The sequence below is a fragment of the Anomalospiza imberbis genome, chromosome 8, assembly GCF_031753505.1.
Source record: "Anomalospiza imberbis isolate Cuckoo-Finch-1a 21T00152 chromosome 8, ASM3175350v1, whole genome shotgun sequence".
Classification (NCBI taxonomy): domain Eukaryota; kingdom Metazoa; phylum Chordata; class Aves; order Passeriformes; family Viduidae; genus Anomalospiza; species Anomalospiza imberbis.
The window spans coordinates 21,174,148-21,194,540 of NC_089688.1; the positions used below are offsets into that span (position 1 = coordinate 21,174,148).

General features: G+C 38.5%; 1 protein-coding gene across 3 annotated transcripts in view; it reads right to left on the minus strand.

Annotated features, from left to right (window-relative positions):
• Positions 1-3,384: 3,384 nt before the first annotated feature.
• LOC137478146 (gamma-aminobutyric acid receptor subunit pi-like) overlaps positions 3,385-20,393 on the minus strand; it is a 36,757-nt gene continuing 19,748 nt past the window's right edge. For all 3 annotated transcript variants that reach the window (XM_068197753.1, XM_068197755.1, XM_068197754.1), the window contains 4 exons: positions 19,548-19,685; positions 9,934-10,086; positions 8,865-9,058; positions 3,385-3,728 (listed from right to left, as the gene is read on the minus strand). In XM_068197753.1, coding sequence (XP_068053854.1) covers positions 3,417-3,728; positions 8,865-9,058; positions 9,934-10,086; positions 19,548-19,685 — 797 coding nt within the window. In that variant the 3' untranslated portion in view covers positions 3,385-3,416. The remainder of the gene's footprint in view (positions 3,729-8,864; positions 9,059-9,933; positions 10,087-19,547; positions 19,686-20,393) is intronic.

Sequence of the window (20,393 nt, forward strand, 5' to 3'; positions counted from 1 at the left end):
GGGCACCTTTTTTCTTCTTTTTTTTTTTTTTTAATGTATTTTCCCATGCAAAAAGGCATAATAATTCTCTTAAAATAATTAGTACAAAAAAAAAAAAAAGGCTTACAAAGCAGGAAAATTTATTTAAGTTACTGGTGCGGTCTTAATAAACAAGGCCACTGTGCTGAAAATGTGTACTCAGATCAAAAGATGGATGCCCTTTGCTTATGCTTGCCATATGTGCTGACTGGAGTATTCAGATGGGATATTTAGTTGTTCATGTCTTAAAAGAAATTTAATACTGACTTAAAATGCCTTCTTTAGCTTATGAGAGGGTTAATGCATACCTGTTCTAAAGTATTACCTTCCTGAGTATTTCCCTCTTGATTTAGGTGAAATATTTCAAATACTCTCAAAGTATCACAACTGGCACCACAGTAAGCAGGCTGCAGGAGATACTTACCTAAAGCAAAGGTGAATCAGAAGAACACCAGATAACTGATGAAGAGGAAATGTAGCAAGAATTAATACCTTTGTATGTCTAAAATCTAAAAAAATAATAAAATAGTATAGTATATCTGATTAAATACCTCAGCATAGGATTTTATTTTCATAATACTTTTCCATTTAGTATGAAAAAATATCAAAGATCTTGCTAAGGTAAGAGGTGTTTTTCTAGTCTGCAATGCTTAGTCTACAATCTAGTCTACAATGTTAAACTGCTATGTGATGGCTGCCGAATCAATTAACAGACCAAGCTTGGAGACATTGCACAAAGGAAGGAAAGTTATTCATCAGTCTGGCTGCTGCTTTCAGGTCCATGGAAAGCAGGGCACGTCCTGCTGACAGCAAAGCAAACCACACGAGGATGCATCATCAGCTCCCACTGTAACCTCCTTCACCTGCCTTGGGTCCCTCATTGCACATCTGCCTCAAGTGGTCTCAAAATCCAACATTTCTGAATGATGAGTGTGATTGGAAAACATTAAAATCAAAGTAAGAAACTCAACTATCAACCAGGAAATGGCTGCCAAAAGTCCAAGGTATTTTCATCAGATGTGAAACCAGCATAATTTTCATTCCCTCAGCCTCAACTTTGGCCCCTGATCTTAGCACTGAAGGAGACTTCTCCTTCTCTTACTTTCCTCTGAGTTGTAGCATTCAGTGAATTGTTTATGAATGCTCCTTACTCAGGGGAGACTTTATAACTAACTCCAAGGGATTTGGGAGTTTCTAGGGACAGAAACTATGTTTGAACAGGATAATTGAAATTATCTTCTTCATTCTTCATACACCACACTGGAAATCCATTTGGAACATCTTTTACAATAAATTCACATTGAATCAGGTTTTATTTTTGAAAATAGCAGTTAATGCAGAATTATGCAAAGCAAAATCATGAATAATCTGGCTGTGCAGTCAATTCTTTCATGAAAACATGGGGAACTTCATTGTATAACACTACTTACAATTAGCACATCAGTGGGAAAACAGACCCTGTTTTCAGCTAGTGCATTGTAAATAAAGATGCTCAGATTTTCAAGGGCTTTTAAAAATAATATTTAAGGTGAATTGTCTCCAATTTAATTGGAAGCTAAAAAACTATAAATGCTTACTTTATGCTTGCAGTAAATGTTAATCCCAAATTTAGTGTTAACATGACAGATAACTGTTTGAAAAGATTCAGGAACAATGTAAACTTCAAATTTAAGAAAAGTACAAAGATTTAATATTTGTCTTCTGTGAATTTTATGGGAGTAAGAATTGGAAAGAGTCCAGTTTTAGAATTGGAAACTTGAGAGTCCAGTTTTACTCCTCCAAGAAAAAAATGTCATACAGCCTGTTCCTGAATAAAGGGTTTCAGGTTAAATATTCAGTAGCAGAATGTTAAATGAAATAATTGATTTTTTTTTTGGTTGCTCATTAGCACAGGCAGCCTTAATTTGATTTCTTGAATGTATCTACTTTCATACGAAAGTCAGAATAACCACAAGGTACCAAGACTGTTCTTGAAAGGCCTTACTAATAACAGCAGAGAAACAAATTTTCAGTAGTCAACCCTTAGAAAATAAAAATAATGAGGGGATTTTAGTGACCTAATAATTGTCTACCAACATGCAATGATTTTTATGAATTTAGATGCGAGCAAGGGCAAATCTGTCTCACACTGGCATTTTGCACTTCCTTCATGTGATAATGTTCTTCACAGGCAGCACCCTGGTGATCAGCTGTGTCCAAGTCTGCCCATGTTAGGGGAGCTTTTGAATGTATTTTCATGTGTGCAGTGAGTCTGATCATAAGAAATACACAGTGCATAAAAGCACATGCACACATTTATACCTATATATGCAACAGATAAATACATTATTACGGTCAGGAAAAAGGTATAATAATGAGCACCTTTAAATTTCCATGCTTGCAGTGTAGGAGACAGGCTTGTAGAATCTGTCAGTGAAGCAACCAGTTGGAAAGACTGTTACAGGTTTTCATCATCTCTAACCATTCTCTCATGTGGGTCATCATTTTATCTGTGTAAAACTTACCCTATTTTATCGAGAGCTATCACACATACAGGGTTTCCTGTTCTATTCAAGAAGTTTTCCACTTTTATGTGAAATTTTTATAACTGCATGTAGTTCAAGAGGACTTACTAAGCTAAAAATTAAATATATCAACTTTTTCCTCTACATAGTAGCTACCCAGGCAGTTGTGACTGAGCAGAGTACAGAGTATAAATGTCAGGATAAATTGCCATTTTCCATTAAGGATTGATGAACTAAATCCTCACTCAGGGAAATACATCTCTCTGGATTTAAACCTTTTGGCTCCAGTCCATTTCTGTAGTTTGCCCTGCACTTACTGAGAAAAGCCATTGATGACTATGGGAGTTCTGTCTAAAGATGCAGAGGAATTTTAACACATATTTGTGACCTTACAAAGATGAATAGATTATTTATTTTTGTTTGGTAGCTCATGTCTTCAAAACTGTTTCTTGCTACATAGCAAAACCACTTTGATCTGCAATTAAACATTTTCTTATATAATCTGGAAAATGTATGCATTATTGACAAAACTAGAAGGAACTGAGTAGAGAAAGCAGAAAAGGAAAACAATGTTTCATTTTATTTTTACATTTATTCAATGGAGTTGAGAATCAAGTATAATATAACTCTTATTTTACAAAGTTGAGCATTAAATATTAAAAAAAGGACTTATTGGCCTTTGATAAGTAGTTTGGGACATGCATGCTAATAAGAAGCCAGTTTTGGATGACAGACATTTAAATGCAGAAAAGTGAGTTAACAAAATTTTCAGACACACTGGAAAAGGTGGCATGTCCTTTTATATCCCTTTATCCAAATATAATTTCTCCATTTTTCCACAACTTCCCCTCCCATGTCCACTTTCTAAACTTTAATTATTACAAAATAAAATACTTAGAAATACAAATAATACACCCAATAAAGTACATTAATTATGATGAAAGATAACGGGAAAGAGAATCTGGCATAGTTGTCTATGTGGTAAGGGTTTTTAACATGGAAGCAGTCAAAGATACAGAAAAGTCTTTTTATTACCGACATTGCTGAACTACACACACTGTGTTGACTTCTCTCCCCTTTTCTGTCAGTGCTGGTTTGTTTGCTTGTTTTTGAGTCAGTCTTGCTCATATTGTCAGGGACACTGCAACTGTTTGTCACTGCTGCCAGGACTCCATTCTTTTCTTCATCATCATCATCATCAATAATCTGATAGGGGAAAAAACAGCAGGTACTTAAGTGCATGTTTCATCACCTGTTTACTTTAGAGCTGCAGCAAATGGGATTTTTCTTATGACTCCTCCTATGTCTCACTCCTCGCTTTCAAGGACAAGCACTTGCATGCACCAGGCAGCTCCTTTCAGCTCTCAAAGCCTCCATTTATGGGGAAACATTGACTTAAGCCACACCGTACAGCAAAAACTTTTGAAACACTGTCAAGCAAATCTGGATTTGTTCAAATATGGGCAAGGAACTTTACTTAAGATAGCAGCAAATCCCTGAAAGGCACAACAGTAAACTGTCTTCTGCTCAGGGCAAATACCAGCAAAGGTTAGTGCCCAGAAAGAGTGAAGGCAAAGCCCCAGCCTGGAGGTGGAGAGGGTGGGGGAGCTGCCAGACCAGCCAGCTGAGCTGGCTGCACCCCAAATCAAGCACCCCAGGATACAAGACATTCTCCTTTTGTGAAACTGGCTACATCATTCTGGTGCTCTGTGATAAAAATCAAGTGACTTTAAAAATAAAGAAGGGCAAGCCCCACCCACAGCTGACTTAATTCTAAATAGCTTGTGATACTTTCTGTCAAGTCCTGAAACCCATGCTTTAAGTTCAAAGTTATGCTAGGGCTAAGAATATTTTTATGTGCTTCACTGCATCAAGATAGGTTTTGGAGAATGTTGTGTAAGCCTTCTGGTGGGTTTTGTTTCATTGATTAGAAATGGCTCAGAGCCATATAGTTAATGTATGAAATTTTCACCCTTTGAAGTCAGTGGGTTTTCTGTTACTGACTCAGAGGACACAGGATTAGACATCAGCTGCAGCTTCAGCTCTAAAATTTCCTTGGAATTTCTGGGGTATTCAGTTTGACTTGGGATATTGCAGAGACACCAGCAGAAACAAGCTACAAAGACTGGCTCCAATTTTGTATCTAAACTAAACCTTATTATGTATACTTTGAGGGGGGGTCATTTTAATTCAGGTAGGCATACATATATTTTTTATTTTCTCCTGATAGTTTTATTACCTCCCAAATCAGTAGGTGGCATAAATGTAAGACACATCTAAAAATATTATTTGTGAAGTGTAGAATGCAGAATCTCTTTCTTCTGATCAACTTGCTTTTTCCCATTTGCATCATGAGAAGAAACAGTTTACACAAGGGCAAACTTTTGAAAGGTTAAGATGTACATCCCCATGTGCAGCCAGACAAAAAGCTCATTTAGATATATCCCAGCTATTAAAGTCAAAGAAAGCCAATTAAGCCACCTAAGTGTCTCCATGCTGGTAGAGAATTGCTCTTCTGCTTTTCTGCCCAGGGTGCATGTGTACAGCACAAGCCCTGTATTCTTCATCTAAAATTACTGACACCCTTGAAAATTAAAGTGGAGTCTGGACAATGTCCTCAAATTGCTGTGAATCAGTGAAGCAGAACAAATGGCGGTAGAAAAGGGATTAATACAGCTTTCCACTTTCAATTAAAAAAGAAAAAACAACAAAACTGGGATATTTTATTTGAGAGATAAACGTAGCTCAACACATCGTATCATCCTAAAAATACACTGACCAAAAATCCTTGGTCATCCTCCACCTGGCATCCCACACCTCTGAGAAAGACTGGGACAAAAATCTGCCTATAAAGCACTAAGAGGATCAATCCATAAAATTCCAGTCCGAACCTTAAATAATCCCCAGGGTAGTACTAAAATTGAAACCTCAAGTTTTTACTTGAGGCCTGACTCTGTTATAAATATCTCTCTCTTCTGCTTCAAAAAGTTCAGGCAGCTGAGTCCCCTCAGTGCTGGGGATGGCAGAGGAGTCTTTGTCAGCAGTGCCTGGCACTTGAAATGAGGCATCAGAGCAACAGCCTAATGAATGCACTCAGCACTTCAAAAGTTAATAAAATAAAGGAACCTGACAGAAGAGTTCCAACGTTTTTCCCCTGCATTCATTTTTCATTATGACATCTGTACTTCAAAACTGTCCAGATTTGGGGCTTTGCTTAGTTTAAGAGTCTATTTTTCTCTCAGATAGGGCTGGCTATCAGTTGTTCAGAATCAGTTTTATTTCAGAGCATGAAAGGACATTGTGTACGTGCCACTTCTCCTTTCTCACAACTGCGTGTGAGCGATTCCCAGGAGGCTGATGTGTTATGAGGCTGTTCTTGACTCCTTTCAGCTCCCCAAGGGGCAGTTCTCACTTAAGCAGAAAATACCGTAAGCAGTGCATATGTACAGGATTCTATCTGCAGTGCAACAAGGCAGGGCTCTTGTAAAACAGAGGGGAGTTTACAGCAAAAGTGCTGTATCACATAGCTTGGAAAGGAGAGAAGTGTAGAAGAGAACCATACCTGCTAATTTATAAAAAACTGCAGTCTTATAGAGTGGGTTTATCAAGGGACTTTTCCATACTGTTATGAAGAACTGAGCATGATGAAAGACTGAGCTCGTTTACATTATGTCAAAAAAAGAAATTGTGCTGTGAGTGTTCAGCTGTGGTTTCAGTTTTAAATGTCATATGAGGTTTTCTTCTGGATGCCAGCTGTCAATGAGGAAATGGCAGCTGGCACTAAGGAGGGCTCTGTTTAGATATCAAATCGATACCATCCAGGAAAGATGCTGTACATCACCCAAAAAGTCTATGTCACCTGATACTGGGGCTGCTGTTTACGCTAAGTGAAGTGTTTGCTGACATCCAAGAGCCAACAGAATTGAGGAAAGTTGTCACTTTCACTGGTTAATAAAGCTGCTGAAGTTTAAAAATATTTCAACCCAGAGTGTTGCATACCTGGAGCTTATGTGGTGCTCATAAAGACTGCATGAGGCTTCCACAGAAATACCACAGAGGCTGAACATCACACTTAAAAAATTATTTTCAGTTTTCAAACTGTTCTCCATTCTGCCTTAACGGTGGAAGTTCAGGTAAAATACAGAGGAAACCCAAGGAATATCTCTGTGCTTTATAAGAGGGCACAATTAATGCCTTTGTACAAAAGAGAGGAAACTCAGGAGAGGCAAGCTCTCCTTTGCAGCAGCCTGTTGTTCTGGAGCTGATGTGAATGGCATGTTCTGCCTGAGCTCCCTTGCAGCAGGTGGTTCCTCTGCTTTTGCCATTAGCTTTGAAGGTGTCTCTGTGGGTACTGGTTCACATGATGTGAAACATTGCAAGAGCAGGGATATGATGAGCTCTTTCACCAGTTTTATGTTCTAAACTGGAGATCTCAGAGGCTTCAGAATATGCCGGTGCTCAACTTCTTCAAAGAGCAAAGCGGGAAGCAAGTGAGTACAACTAATTCCTATACAAGCGGGTGACATTTCCATTTCACCTCCTACATTTATTTACATAATTCTGAGTGCAAATTTTCCATCAGCTCACATATGGGAATAACAAACCGGGACGTGAGATTTCCAATTAACCTGTGTCCACAAGAGAATACGATAATGAGGACAACACATTTACAGTGACGATACTCACACATAATTTGCTAAGTACCTGCTAGACAGTGGCACGAGATTTTAGCTGGTATTTTTGCCCTTCTGATGTTTTTGTTTTTACAAAAAGAAATGAGAAATATAAGTCAGGTGTGCTCTCCATGACACCCTGATCAGTAAGCAGCGCTTGCCCTTGGCTACAGTAGGAAGAGGATATGACAAGCATTTTCCTTATTCTACAGAGTTGCAAGCTGATCTAGGACCAAACAACTGCTCCTTCTCTTATATCCCTATCTTTGTGTGAGCAAGAAGTGCATTTGGCTTGCTTGCTCACTCCTGATACACAGCAGAAGGCAGGAAACAAGCCTGAACTGAAAGACTATTTTTTCTGGTCATTAAGTTCATCACAAAACTTTCCTTTCTTATTTTACAGCTGTACCTCCACGTACTTCCATGCACATTTTTGAAGTCTGCAAGTTCCCATGTCCACCCCATCTGCAAGCAGGAGTACCTGCTCCAGATGAAAGGGAATGTGACAGAGGCAGGTGAAGGCAAGGGCAGTGTAAGTGCCCTTCACAGATGCTTAATCATCCAAGCACTGAAACACTTTACTTTCTTACCCGAACCTCCAAGCAGCTTTTTTTTTCTGTACACTATGAACAAAATGACAACCACTTACTTCACAAGATGGATATGCTCACAGGGAATTGTCACCGATGTTACTTTGCCAGTAAAAATTACTTACAGGCTTTCCACTCAAAGCCTCACTCGAAATGAGTGTTTGCCCATTTGCAGACAATCCCCTGATAGACATTATCTCATAAAGCCCACTGGGGTGGCTCAGCTTTGTGTCCATTTTGCAGTCTTTCTCCACACATCTAGACCCAACAGCTTTGAACATATTCTTGTGCATTTATAGGACCTATCTTTCATCCAAACAGCCAAAATCTCATATTAATTGATGAACTATCTAGACATAACCCCCCCACCCACGTATTGCCCGATCTTCAAAAGGTTTTGAAACTCCTCCACTTGAGCTCAATATCCTGTTTCTTGAGTATATTGAGGAGCTTTGTTTAGGCATTTGTGCTGCTCTGTTCTAATTTGGCTTAAACAGTTAACAATCTTTCTTCTTCTGGACATTTATCCCTGCAGCACTCAACCAAACTTCTTTCTGCCTTTTTTATTTTTTCTTCTTGTAATTCTCATTTTCCATGTTTTACTTTTTTCTATTAATCCAGAAATTTCACAAGCTGCTTAAAATTTTCTTTATCATGCATATTAGGTTCAGTGCCATAATTAAAAGCTGCAAGACAATCATCTTTCAGCTTCCATGTGATTTATTTATTATCAAGTCACCAAGCTCAGCCCAATTTTTGAACTGTGAGTAAATGCTATTGCCTGGGAGACAAGAAGTGCCTGTGATTTTTGTGAGACTTCCAAAACATTTTATAAATGGCCATAAAGCCTGTACCAAAAGAGAGAAGGAAGATTGCTTCAGTTTGTTTGATCTCTTCCAAAAGAGCTCCAGGTATACAAATATTTTTTTCTATTTCTGAAGATTATTATGTTTCCCTGCCCGAATTCTAAAAAAGAAACTACCTTAAATACATTTACCATTAGTGCTAAGATAATTAATTCTTCTTAGCAGATATAATTTAAATCTACTTTGTAGGACAACAGCAAATAATTAATTTACCTTTGGAAGTTCCTTTGAGCTGAGTTGGTGCAGAGTGCAGAAATGAGTCACAGCATACTCTAACAGTGCTCCAAAGATGAAGCTGAAGCAGATACCAAGATACACATCAATTGCCTTAATAAAGCAATTAGCATTTGGGAGTGAAGTCCTGGCTCCCATCATCAGTGTTGTCATTGTAAGGACTGTGGTGACACCTGTGGAATGGAAAAAAATATGTTCTAGTGTAACACAAGTGGCACTGAGAGCCTCTACTGCAGGGGCCCTACTGCAGGAGAGTTTTCCCTGGACCTGAAACTCCTAGGATGCCACAGCATTTAATGGGTCGTGTTTTAGGAAGAAGACTTTAAAATTTACTTGTGACTCCTAAGTTAAATGCTTAAAAACAGTAACAGAAAATGTTAGCAAAGCTGAAAAGACTAGAAATTAAAATGAGAGAGATTTTGGTGTCATGGAATGTATAATTATGATTAACACATTATTATTGCAAATCTATGCAAAGGGTCCCTTTAAAATATTCAGATATCATTTTGCTCAGGGTAGTTGCCCACTGGCCTCATTCAATGTGAAATCCTCCTTTATTCCCTGTTCTGTAGGAGTATTTTTTTCCATCCCACCTGCAGCCTGATTAAACCTGATTTGCATTCTTTTCCTCTCAGAGTATCTTTTCTTTGAAATTAATTATATTTAATCTCTTATAATTCTCTTGTTATTCATGAGTTAATTAGTATGTATCGTGAGACCTCACAAAAGCCTCACAATTGTCTGTGCATGCCATGTATTTGAATATGTTTAAATTATTTCCAAAATGACAGTTTTTTGCTTTGCTTTCAGCAGCCTCCCCTGCCTATAAGTCTTCTTCCTTTAGCTGCCAAAGGCATTTTTCTTAGTTAAAGAATAGCAAGGCTTTAAGGGGAATCTACATGATGCACTGAGTATGGCAAACCCAAAAAGAAGTTCCAAAAAACTCAGAAGTGTTTGCAACTTCAGTACATGGATGCCAAGTATGTGCAATAGAGAAGGCATCTCAAGGATCCAGTCCTTGGTGCGGGTTGGTTTATCAGCTTCTCACCTATGCAGATTCTGGCTGGAACCGACGACTGGCTTATCCAAAATGACACCCAGGAGAGCACGACCAGAAGGATTGATGGCACATATGTCTCTAATATGAAATACAAGATGTTTCTCTTGAGTTCAAAGTGAAACACTAGTTTTGGGTAACGTCCTGTGGAAGGAGCAGGGAAAAAAACATTGCGAAGGTGCAATTCATTAAGAGATCCTTGAAATAACAACCTGTATTACTTTGGTGTGCTAAAATGTGGAAAATGATTAACAAAAAAGCTTGTAAAAATTAAACACAGCACTGAAAAATTCATATTGAAGACTCTGAACTGAAGGAAACAATCAAATATGTAACATTCAGTCACCATATCCAGAGTTGTATTAAAGACACCTTGAATTGGAAATTAAATGAGGATTAGTGAAGGAAAAAATAAATCCATCAATGCATGAAGATGATGTTTCAGCATGTAACACAAGGCAAGGAAATTTGAAATCACACTTGGATTTAGCTGCTGCTATTCATAACAACAAGTGAGCTACTATACGAACTAGAGGAGTAAGGATTATCGTTTCATGAAGGTGCCATGAGTTCTTACTTTTAACCTTCTCACATACCCAGTTTATTTTTTTTTCATTTACCATTGCTCAAGATGTGGATTGAGGGTACCTGCTCTGAAATTGCTGACCTAGGTCTTACATTCCACTTAAACCCAAGCAGTATCTTTGCATCCTCGTGTATTTGCCCTTTTCATTAGTGCGCTAGAGTGTTTGTGTTGCCCTGAGCAGTGTCACTGATATGGCTCAAATTATTTGCTTCTAAGTCAGTGATTTCCAGAAGATGAAATTTTGGGATCACGGAGTCAAATACAGAACTGTTTTTCATGAGGGGACAGCACACTCATAAGCAAAGCCTGAATTTCTTATCCAGCTCACTAACTGAGCAAAATTTGGCTATGCTGAAGCACACAGTCTGAAATCGTTATCAGTTCAGTGCATTCCGGGAAAACAAAATCTTGCTTTTTAAATGGGCAGAAAAGACTTCTTGTTCTGAAGTTCCAGGTTACAAATTAAGTGTTATTAAGTTTTTACAAAATCATTTTAACACCATTTGCATGCCAGCAAAATATCAGTGAAAGACTAATGCTCTGTACTCCAACAGCTTTGGCTTCCGCTATTTTAATACAAAACCTATTCTCTGGCACCAATATCTGCTTCCAATGCTGCCTGCTGTGAGTCAGGACAGGACTACAGAACAGTGAATTCACTTCAGCAACAGCAATATAGGCACAGACAGGCTATTTGTGCATCCCTCAGGTGCGCTGTGAGACACAAAGAAGAGCACTTTTAAAAGCCTGAAGTGCAAGTAGTGGATGCCAAGAAATGTCTTATTGCTCCCAGATGAGAAAATGGATGGCTAAATTTCAATTTTTAAAAGCACTGTATATGTTGCATCAAGAGAACAATAACAGAATTTTTAAAACAGAAAGAATTGCAAGATTATGTAGTCTGACCCTAATCACGAGCCACTAAATTTCCTTAATCATCCCTTGCTTTGAACTAAATAATTTTGGTTGGAATAGAGCCCACCTTTCACACAGACATGAAGACTCAGTCTGAGGATATCTAGACACACATCATTTATCTTAGTAGATAATTCTGTTTGCTAAGAATCAATGCCTAATTTCTAATATTAAGTTGTTTTCAGTTTTCTGCCACATTGACCGTCTCTTCCCTACTAAACTAAACAGTCCTCTGGTAGTCAGTTCTTTCTTCTTCCAAATGTAAAAATACACTGTATTTAGGGTTTTTCTTTGTAAATTCAGCATAATGATATCCTCAAGTGTCCAACTGAAAGAAAGGGTGCAAACATTACACTTAAATTATCTCCATGAGGCAAGAGGTACAAACATGTTTTACACCATTATCACATTTTCATGTGAGAAGAAGGACATTACACCAGTGTACCTCTACCAAGGCTGTGACTTTTACCAATACAGTTGTTTCAATAGATGTAATTTTGCTCAGCAAAACTGATTTTAAGTGCATGGAGATCAAAGTAAAGCACTCAAAGTCAGGGACTGAAAAACTTAAAGATGACTGTGCAACCTTACTTTCTCTGTCTGCACCCAACCGTGCTCTGAAATGAGCACAGTGCAAAGGGAAAGCTCTGAGTCTGTACAACAAAAGGCTACAGCACAAAGCACTTGTAGGGAGAGAGAACTGGATACTCCACAAAAGCTGTTTGTGTTCTGCTTCTGTGCTGACCACAGGGAAGGATGTGCCCAGCAGAGGGGAGTGAAGAGACCAGACCATCCTTCCTGCAGAGTGCCACAGGCACCTGGGGATTTCCTGTGGTTCAGCCTTAGAAGAACTCGTTGTTAAGAAGGAAAACTCTGAAACAGTCTGTACAGCCATACAATAACACCCCCTCCTTGTTACTGCCCTACAACTGTATTTACCTCAGTATAAAAGTTAAGTGCTTACACGTGAAGTTAGTTCAAAATATCAAATTTAAAAGCCACAGTTTGCAATTTTCAAGTTTAGACAAGTCCTTTGAATATTCTGGTGTTATTATTTTTTCTGATGCCAGAAATTTCTGAAGCAATGTGAACAAAAAGAAATAAAGATGTAATAGATCATAGCTGAGTGGCTTTTTGGGGAACAAAAAGAGACATTTCTCTAACCTTAAGGCTTTCTTCTTGCCAGAATCCAAAGACATATCATGGACATGAAAATAATAGTGTCAGCATTTCTCTAAAGAGTTCAGAAGAGCTTTTATAACGGAAATTTTGAAGCAACCTATATATAGAAATCATCAGAGTTCCTCCTGTAACAAACTGAAGGAATCAGTAGTCGAGAAAAAGTATTCAGTGCACACTTATCATGCTAAAGAAATGAGCAATGGGATAAAATGAAGATAGGGAAATATTGCAGTCTGTTTTTCATCTACACCACACATGTACCAAAAGTTACCATCTTTAAAAATAACAGATTTGCTGCTCCTGTTGCGTGAGTTGCATATGAGAGAGTCATTCTGTATCTCATTGCCTTTGACTGGCACATCTGAGACCACAGTGCCATCAGCCAGAACAAAATTGAAACAGATTCATGAAATCCTAGTCCTGACTTTACTAGCGTTAACTCAAGTACAGCTCAAATTAACTCCTCAAAACTGTCAAGTTTGCCACTTTCTTGACAACAAAATACTTGCATTAAAATGAAAATATGTTTTTTCTTGCTAGTTTCTGGCCCATGATGAATGTCACCTCAGTGTGAGACTGCCCTGATTTGAATTTGTTAACATGATAGAAATAATTTCTGTGCAGATGCCTAACTGCAGCAAAGGCACAGCATTAGCACTTATCAAAGTATTGAATTACTCTGTGTAACAGTTTCTCAGATGAACCTGAACTTAAATGACTGTCAATATATACACTCTAAACACACCACAAGGTGAGGTATTCCGCTTAGGTGACCCACAGTGAAAGAACATTCAGCTGAGTAATGCAGGCTTTAGAGAATTTATGAGAGAGCAGTACAGAAGCAGACAGTAGCTCTAACTTGTAGATGAAGAACAAATCCAAACAGCAGATGACAGTCTCCATACATACTCTAACCCTCTCTACTGCTAAGTACCCTAAAAAGGAGAAGGTCCAGCTGACCACTGTTGTTAAAGCATCATGAAATTTATACCTGCACAGGCTTTTCTCACTAGCTGAGCAGGCCTAGGCCTAGGTCTGAGTCAGATCTTTCTGAAGGCAACAAAAACTAGTTTATGTCATTTTATATCTTGGCACTGAAGTTTGGCTTTTGGCTTTTAAAATTATATTCTAATTTACAGTTTTGATTATCAGATGCTTTGTATAGACTTGCCACTGATGATTCTGTCAACAATGACTATTGCTGCATTGCTTGAGAAATACATAAATGTAAACAAGCCTCCTTTTCACCCTAGGTCATTCATTTTCTGATTATCCCATTTTTCTGTGGCATCTGTTCTCAGCTGATGGCAGAATGCTGCATCTTTGATCTTTTCTGCAGCATTTCTGACCAGTGAACGGTCCCAGCAGAGGTAACTAAGGAAGGACTTATTCTCCATAAATACTGTCAGCAGTTCTTAATTTCCACTCTAAGTGTTTTGGGATGGGACCATCTTCCCCACAACCACTTCCTGTGGACTTTCTGCTGAACTCTACTCCAGTAAAAGACTGCTCCACGTCACTCTTTATGTAAGAAGCACTTTGGTGTCCTGCACAGAGGTGCGCAGCCAGGCACAAAGAGCATCCTTTTCTCTCTCGTGAATTATTTATGCTAACCCCTTGGGTGTCTGCTAAAATGTGTGATGTACAACTCACACAAGCATGTCATTGTAGTTCTACCAATGCATCATTTCCTTCACATCTTGTATCTTTTAAGGACAGAGGGCAGGAGAGCTTAAAATAGATTATACTGGTTTAACTATACACTGAAAATGTAGTTTTCAGTATGCAATTTTGTTATTGCTTGTTCACAATGAACATAGGCAGTGAGTAATCAGAATGTCCTCACTTTTACACGATAAATAAGTTGTGCAACTGAAATGCAATTCTCTGACTGCTGCAGGATGTTAAGAATGCCAGTATAAATTACTAATATGCTATTACACCTCCTTTGCCCCTCCCTCAGAGAAAAAAGTCTTCTGTCCTTCACAGTCTAGATCTTACAAACTACCCCTTTTCTTACTTGCTTTTCAGAGGTGAACTAAAGGAAATGAAAGTTCAGGCCAGGCTTCTCAACAAGTGTTTCATCTTCATGAAAATGCTTTACAAAAAATAAGTTTGAAATTCAGATTTCCTAAGAATGAAACAAACCCTTTCATGTAGTGTATATGTGTACATATATTTATCCACTTAGCTTACCTAACAAAAAGCAACAACAAAAAAAAGCAGAAAAAAATTATGCCATTGAAAGTTTTCCAAGTGTTGAGGTGTATTTATGTCTATGCTACAAAGAACTTCAGAGGAGTTAAAAAAAGAATGCTTCCTAATATCCTTGATATTCTTTCCATTCATTGCATTTCCATATGGGTTTATGTTACCATAACTGTTTCAAAATTTCCAAAATTGTTTTCTCTCTAAACTGTTCTACATTGCAGAAGTACCTCAGAAACAATTCATGATGGAAAACATCAACTCAAGTGGAAAAGCTCGTTTACAAAGAGGGATGCTATGAGCTCAGAGAAGTAAACTGAACATAACATGATAACAGATAGATGTGCATAGGTAATTGTTTGTATCTTAGGTTGTGGCTGACTGAAGACTCACCAGGTAAGATTATTACTGAATAGTTCTGGGATTCTCTGTGAGCCCTGTATGGCAAAGAATATGTTCTCTGAAGAAACAGTTGGAGAGTAATTACGGACAATAAAAGAACTGATAAAGGGAATGGGGGAAGTTATTCAGTGCATCATACCTCAAAAGGAAAAGTACTGAAAAACGTAGAAAAACTTGATTATTAACTAAATAATCTCCTGAACCTTGGGAAATTGCAGATGAGCCTGTAGGACAAAGCAAGGTACTGCTTCTATTTAGAAAGAGACCATGACTGATGAACATACACTCTTATACAAACTATATAATCTATAGATAATTTGTATACATTTTGATTTCAGATCACTAATTATAAACGAGAATAACTCCTCCCTGGCTTAGCTGTGACATCCCCTCAAGAAGCTGATAACAGGCAGTGGCCAGGGGACCACAGAGCTTCAGCACTGCACAGCCACACACGGGCTGAGGGGCCTCTGGCCCAAGGAGGCTAAAGCAGGATTTGAGACAGACATCAAAACCCTGGCAGCGACTGCAGACAAGAACAGCAGCCAGCTCCTTTTGCAGCCTTTGCAACAGAGCAAATATCTTGTCTTTGTGCATCAAGGAGCAGAGATTTAATTTATGCTTCTGTCTCTTCTTTCCTTCTGTTCTGCCAAAATAATACCATCCGAATATGCCAGTTTGTTGACTTGACATTTTCCAAGTGGGGACGTGCACCGAGAGCCCTGCCTGCCTGACATGCCTCTCCCTGCCTTCTGGGCTGAAGACTCAGCATTAGACTAGACCTCAGCAAGCTGAGCCTCTTCATTCCTGCTGCTGCCAAGGACTTGACAGGAGGGCTGAGCAGTGGGTGCAAGACTTCATGAAAGATGCTGGGAAAAAAGCTATCAATAGCCAATTAGCATGAAGTCTTAAATTATGTTTTTGCTTCTTTCTCCCACTAAAAATGGAAATTGAGATTAATTAGCTATCGCTTGCTGTGAAAATAGAAGCATTTATCAAGTGGGAACACTTAAGGCCTGTCCTGTGCCCAAAACTATTCCCTAACATGATGACATACCATGAGTGTGTTAGGAGTGGAGTTAGCACATTGAAGAACAGGACTGGAGTTCAAAAATATCTCACCAACTATTATAACCTAAGTAAAACAAGGGAATTCAACAAGTATGAAGTCCTGCACTCACATGGGAATCACCAGCTCCCAGAGCTCAGGGAACATGTGGTTACATGCAAATGCAAAAAAGAAGTCAGAGAACTAGGAGGAATCACTAGCTGAACAAAGTCAAAAATGCATGATAATTTTCAGCAAAAGAGGCAAATATCAGCCTAGAATGCACAAAGAGGAACAGATTTCATGGAACACATTAAGTAAACCCTTCCATCCTCAGAGGATATCTAATGGGAACCCATTTTTGGGTGCTGCATACCAGCAAGGAGATGAAAATTCAATGGGTGAACAATAGCAAAGACAGTATATCTAGAAAATTTCTTACATGTATTAAAAAGTAGGAAAATTGTTGGTCTGAGAAAAGATGTATTAGTCTTGATACAGTGAAAAGACTGCTGAAAAAAAGCAGGACATTTGTCTTCAATATCTACATAATGGGTTTGAAATGCAGCAAGGGAGATCAAGATCAGACATGAAGAAAATATGCATGTAATAAACACCAGGAAAAAAATCATCTAGGGAGGCTGTGAAGCAGACACTTTGGAGGTTTGTCTGACTTACTCCTAGAAACATCTGTCAGGAAGTAGGCTGCAGATATAGATGACCTTGCCTTGCAACACAAGAATAGATTAAATGAATTTTTAAAATTTATTTCAGCCTTATTTCTATGATTATTTATACAAAAAGCTACACTGTAACTATTCTTCATTGCTTTTACGTTTTTCCAGTAAGAAAAGCAAGCTTTTTATATTAGTATTTATTACTCTGAGAATGCAGGTGGTGTTGGCTGGACAGCTAAAATAAAATCGTAGCACCCACTGATGAAGATAATATGGTTTGGGAGTCCAAGAGTTTATCAGTGTACAAAGAAAGAGGACTATAGTTAAAGACATGTAGGAAATGGTTCTAGCAATTAAATTACCCATGTCCAAAATGAAATTGTTCTGTACCAAAACAAAATCAACACCAAACCCTAGACAGAAATCTAGCTAACATCATTCAAAGTGACTTACTATTATGCGATTACAGTAATGTGATTACTATTATGTGATACATGCTGTTCTACAAACAAGATTAATCCTCAGTGTCCTTTTCTTAAATTTACTGAAGTTACTTATGCAGGAATTTTGCTGACTGCATTTTAAATTTGGCTTTGTCAGTGGCTGTACGTGAACTTGGGTTTTGCACTGCTGTACAATATTTCACTTGCACAGCAGCTGTACTGCCTGTTCAAGTTCACAGAGTATCAAACCCTGATTGGTTTTTTTGCTGTGCTAGGAAATACTGCACAAAGCTCTTCTCTCATAACTTTAGCTTTAGCCCTTTGAATTGTAGTGTTATTTATAACATTATTGTTATTTATAAGCTACCCTCATATCTATTAATGGCCCTGAGGAAATGCAAAACATCATTTTTCATTTCAAAATTGATTACACAACTCCATAATCTGGTTGCTTTTTTCTTTTAATATGGCCTACAGTAGGCACTGCTTTCCAAAAAAACTGTAGAAAATAGCACCTAGTTCAGAATGACTCAATAGAAAATTATGAGAATTTGGAGATTAAATTGTAAAAGCACTGCATAGCATTTGATAACATGGCTGTCTTGAACAGGAGATCTGGAACAAGCAGGTGTGAGAAATTTTAACTGAATTAATTTGTGTGTCTTAAAATGTGTAATTAAAACAAAAAGTGCCTTTTGACTTACACATATGATTCCTGCCAACACAAAGGGAGGAAGACAGCCTCATTTACTGGAAGAAGAGTACAGTTCATCTGATCATACCTCTTCAACTCTAACTGGAAATTGGTTTTAGCCAATTTAGTTAAACAATAAACAAAACCAAAAACCAACCAACCAAAACAAACAAAACAACCAAACTTCTTTTGTCTTTAAATTCCTGATTTTGTGATAGAATGTGATAGGAATTAAGTAGGTTTCCTCTTCCACTTTCCTGTATGGTGAACAGGTCCTAATACCCTTCTGGGCAGAACAGCAGTAAAGGATTATTCTTTGACTGAACCTGATGCTGCTTACCCAGAAGCTGTAAAGAGGAAGGCAAGCAGATGTCACTTACATAACTAGCAAGAAACTCTGTGATCCTTGAGCCTGCGCGTATGTATTTAATTTATACTTTTACATCCATTTAGAGAACTTCAGTTTTTTAGCCTGAATTAATACCTGAAATTGGATTACAAGTTTCTCTGTGTTGTGTTATTAAAGCAGAAATACCGAATAATGGAATAGAGAAACTGTATTTCTGTGATTCAGAATTAGAAACGTCCTCTGGTGAAACTGCAGTTTTGAAGGATGTGTGTGTCTTGATTTAAAGATCACACCCTTGTGTGGGCGTGCTGACTTGAGCAGAAGAGAAACCGGGTACACAGTGAAGAGCGGCAATGAAGGACCTGACAGTAACTCAAAGAACAAAAAGGTTTTACAGGTCTTGAACTCTCTGAAATCCCTTTCAAAATCTCTGGAAAATAAACAAGAGCACACTGTTCCCTGAGGTTAAGTCCTGCAGTTAGAGGAAACTTTCTACAGCAGTTTCCTAAGCTCAGCAGAGGAGCAGGTCTGTGGAAACACTCCTGACCCTTCCCTGGGCACAGGAACCTCAGGTCAAGCAATCTCCTTCCTGCTGCCCAACAGGCTGGGCAGAGGCTGCACAGAAACAGAGCAACTCCTACAAGCAGTAGCCATGAAACTCAAATTCCTGCAGCTGTGAAAGCACACAGCATATTCTTGGAATTTCCACAGATGAATAGAGGCTTTTGACTTGCCTTGTAAAGCCAGAATGGCTGATCTGAGCTGGGTATCCCGAGCTCCCTGGTCTGTCTCCAATTTAAATGCCCAATTGCATGCTCCTCTTCCTTCACAAGAGCTCTCCCTGACATAGGGAAGGAGCAGTAGATTCTTGTTTATAATTCTTTAGATAATGTGTAGCCTCTAAGAAAATGCTCAGTCTTTATATTAGCTTGGTCTCTCCTTGTAACTTGAAAAGTATTTATGGCTTCAAGAATGTAATTATTAGAACATGAAAACTGTCATCCTAACAGAAAGCAGTGTGCTCAGGTCCTTTAATGCTGCTCTCTTTCCAAAGCCATAGTTCAAACTGCACCCACAAAGTGTTTTTTAGGGGTGTTTTACCTGTCTCATACACAGCTTCAGTTACAGAGGTAAAGTGGTCTTCTACTGTGTACTGGGCCAGCTGGAGTGTGTCCAAACCTCGAACTGAATCATTTCCTCTGGTCCAGTAAAACATGACATCATTGATGTTATAACCCCCTGTAGTGAGACACAGGCCAACAATAGTGTTTATTTTGCACAGTAATTAATTTGTATTGAGCACACTTATGGTTCAGCTGTTTCTTATTTCTGAAAGTGCAATTAGACATAAACAGTGATGAGTTTTGGCAGATTTTAATGCCTGTTCACGACAAAATTTCCGATACCATGCAAAGTCTTCTAAGTTAAAAGCCGACGTTTTTGGAGGTGGTCTTTTTATACCTTCTCTTTCAGTAAAAATGACAAACTAATAAAATAGATTAGCACCACCTGGTATTCTAAAGGCAAAAGCTACTAGGATCTATGAAAATCGAGCTTTTATGAATTACTGCACTTGCCAGCATTTTGACTAGACATTAAATGTGCCCTGTGTTGCATCCCAAGATGCTGTTTCTCAGTGCAGTGCGCTGTTCCTCATTCCCAGAGAGATGAAGGGATGAGGAGAGCAGCACAGCTGCTGCTCACTAGTGCTGTGCTCCAACCTGAGCTTGAATCATCACTTGGGACAAGGTTTTGGCTGAGGAGCTCGGATACTTGCCAAGGACACCAGCTTAGAAGCTGATGTTTCTGCAGGCTCAACAGCATGGCAAGCTTCAGGGGCCCCAGGAGGTTCCCTCTTAACCTTCAAGTAGTAATTGGGAGCTGGATGAATCATCTATCAGAAGGCAACTGTGTTTTGCACACACTTGTCAATGTGCAGCACAATCA